We start from the raw sequence: 2936 nt of genomic DNA on the forward strand, positions 1-2936 counted from the left end.
TTACATTTACTAATTTACTTATTTTATATATGTCCATGTCTATTATTTTAAAAATTCTTATTTCATCTAATCTAATTATTTAATTTTTTTTTAATAATTATTGTTTTTATTTGTTTAAAATTAAAAGTATTGTTTTATAATAAATTTTTTGGAAAGAAAAAAGATTATGTGTAGAATTCAAAAATAATAAGACATCATCATTTGAGTAAGATTAAAGAGTGGTGTTGAAGTCATACTTTTTATCAATAACATTGAACGTACAAGAAAGTAGTTTGTAAGTTAAATTAGAATTAATTTTTTATTTTTTTTATTCTTATATTGTAAATTTTTTTTTTTAAGTCAACTTATTTTTTTAATGTCAATAAAATTTATAAAATTTGATATATATATATATAATATAACCATTTATTTATTAAAATCGTTATTTCTGTGCGGACGCACGAGTTACAAACTAGTAATTATTAATTTAAAAGGAAAAAAAATTATTCATGCTTTACTAATGTTTCATTTAATCAATCCTTTAAAGTAATAGTTGGAGCTTGCTGCATAAATTTCTTCTGAGTTTAGCATTTCTACTGAGTCTAATTTTTGGAACATTGTGTTATAAACCAGTGGGCAGAAGCAATTGAAAATTTAGACCATGGAAACCCTGGTTCAGACAAAAGCTTTGGAATGAAACAAAGACCTGACGGCGATATTGAGATTGACGAAAAGTTTTGGGAGGAAGATTTTATCATCCCAACCTGCCAGAAATGCAATGGTGTTCTCAAACCTGATGTAGGTCATCTTGCTTCTTTCAGTTGAAATATTTGGCTGTTTTCAGTGGATACTTGAGCCTTTTTATTTTGTACAAGATTATTGTTCTTCATTATTAACTTGTAATTACAGGGGACATGAGAAGCTTAAGCTCTATTTATAATTCATACATCTAAAAGAGGGGAGAATATGAGCCCCTGACACCATCTCTCCTGCACAAAGATAAAGGATAAAAAGAAAGAAAAAACTGTCTTGAAAAACATTTTCTTGAAATGTAGTGCAGCTGAATAGACTTATCTCTGATAACTGGTTGAGAGTGTATTAGTGGTGAAGAATCAAGGAAAATCAGATTTGATTTTCGTTTATTTTATATTATTTTGTTTATTTTTATTTTATGATTCTGTCATTATTACTTTGTATTACTTTTGTAATTTTTTTTCTTATATAAACAACTTAGGGTTGTAGTAATAAAATATGAAAGTATTTTGTCTTATACTTTCGTCATGGTATCAAGAGCTTTTGGTTAGGGTTCCACAATCCAGTGGGGTTTGGGGCTCTAAACTAAAAGGATCGAACCTTCGATCTTGTTGTTAACAGTCACACACTCTAACCAACTGAGCTAAAGGGTTGACCCCACCTGTTTTTTATCTACTTAATGGCACACAATACCCCATGGAAGGCAACTCTTATGGGTAAAGGCGGCAGCAACGACAATGGTTTGGGTGAAAAATCAGAAGTAGTCAACAACGCCGGCATAATTGGTTTAGGTAGTGGCAGCGGCCTTGGCGATGTCAACGGCAGTGGCGGCTGGAATGGTTTATCTAACAATGGTTTTTCCAATTTTTTTGGCCATGAGAGAACTTGTAATGCCCTCAAAGTTGAAATCCAGAAACTCAATGGAAAAAATTATGTCAAATGGTCCCAAACCGCAAGATTGATATTAGACGGTAATGGAAAATATGGTTTCCTCACAGGAGAGGTGCAAATGCCTGCCACAACTGATCCGAATTACAGGTTTTGGAAATCTGAGAACTCTGTTATTATTGTTTGGCTGCTTAGTAATATGGAATCAACGATTAGAAAATCTTTTATGTTTTTGCCTACTGCGAAGGAAGTTTGGGAGGCTGTCAAAGAAACATATTCTGATATTCAAAATTCTTTTCAAATTTTCGATCTCAAATCACGATTGTGGCATGCCAAACAAGGAGATAGAGATGTTACTACCTATTATAATGAGTTGATGACACTGTGGCAAGAATTGGATCTCTGCTATGATGATCATTGGAAGTGTTGTGAGGACAGTGTTTTGTTTCTTAAGAGACAGGAGAACGACCGAGTATTCATGTTCTTGGTTGGGCTTAATAAGCGGCTTGATGAAGTCCGAGACAGAATATTGGAAAATATTCCATTGCCATCACTTTGAGAAACGTTCTCAGAAGTTAGAAGAGAAGAGACGAGACAAGATGTTATGATGGATAAGTCACCTTCTGTTGTTGAGGTTGAAAGTCTTGCCCTAGTCACTAAGAATGAAGACGGGAAGAGAGATGACAAGAAACCATGGTGCAACACACGTGATAAATGTTGGAAGCTCCATGGAAAACCTCTAAATTGGAAGAAAAAAGGAGGAAACAAAGCTCATGCCCTCCAAGCTGATACCTTTGATCAAAAGAAGCAGTCTCCTTCAAGCCCATCTCCTTTCACCAAGGAACAATTAGATCAATTGTACAAACTCCTTGAGTCTCAAACTCCTTCTTGCTCTATAGCTCAAAGAGGTAATTTTCCAAATACTGCTCTACTTAGTGTCACTCCCAGCTATACTTGGATTATCGATTCTGGTGTTACTGATCATAGGACTGGAGAGTCGAGTCTGTTTTCTTCTTATAGTCCTTGTGCAGGTGACCACAAAATTAAAATTGCATATGGCTCTCTTTCAGCCATTGCAGGGAAATTTTTTGTTATTCTGTCACCTGTGTTAACCTTAAAAGATGTCTTACATGTTCTCAATTTATCACGTAATATGTTATCCATTACGAAATTAACAAAGGATATAAATTGTCAACCTAACTTCTTTCATTCTCATTGCACTTTTAAGGATTTGAGCACGGAGAAGATGATTGGCAATGCTAAGGAGAGTGGAGGACTCTATTAACTTGACAATGGACTCGACTTCAAAGACCAAC

General features: G+C 34.0%; 1 protein-coding gene across 1 annotated transcript; it reads left to right on the forward strand.

Annotated features, from left to right (window-relative positions):
• The first annotated feature begins 553 nt into the window (after nt 1-553).
• LOC140920602 (uncharacterized) lies at nt 554-2888 on the forward strand. The gene is made up of 2 exons (XM_073369333.1): nt 554-777; nt 889-2888. The coding sequence occupies exon 2, from the start codon at nt 1412-1414 to the stop codon at nt 2177-2179; it is 768 nt and encodes a 255-aa protein (XP_073225434.1). The 5' UTR covers nt 554-777; nt 889-1411; the 3' UTR covers nt 2180-2888.
• The last annotated feature ends 48 nt before the right edge of the window (nt 2889-2936 follow it).

The sequence above is a fragment of the Cicer arietinum genome, chromosome 5, assembly GCF_000331145.2.
Source record: "Cicer arietinum cultivar CDC Frontier isolate Library 1 chromosome 5, Cicar.CDCFrontier_v2.0, whole genome shotgun sequence".
Lineage (NCBI taxonomy): Eukaryota > Viridiplantae > Streptophyta > Magnoliopsida > Fabales > Fabaceae > Cicer > Cicer arietinum.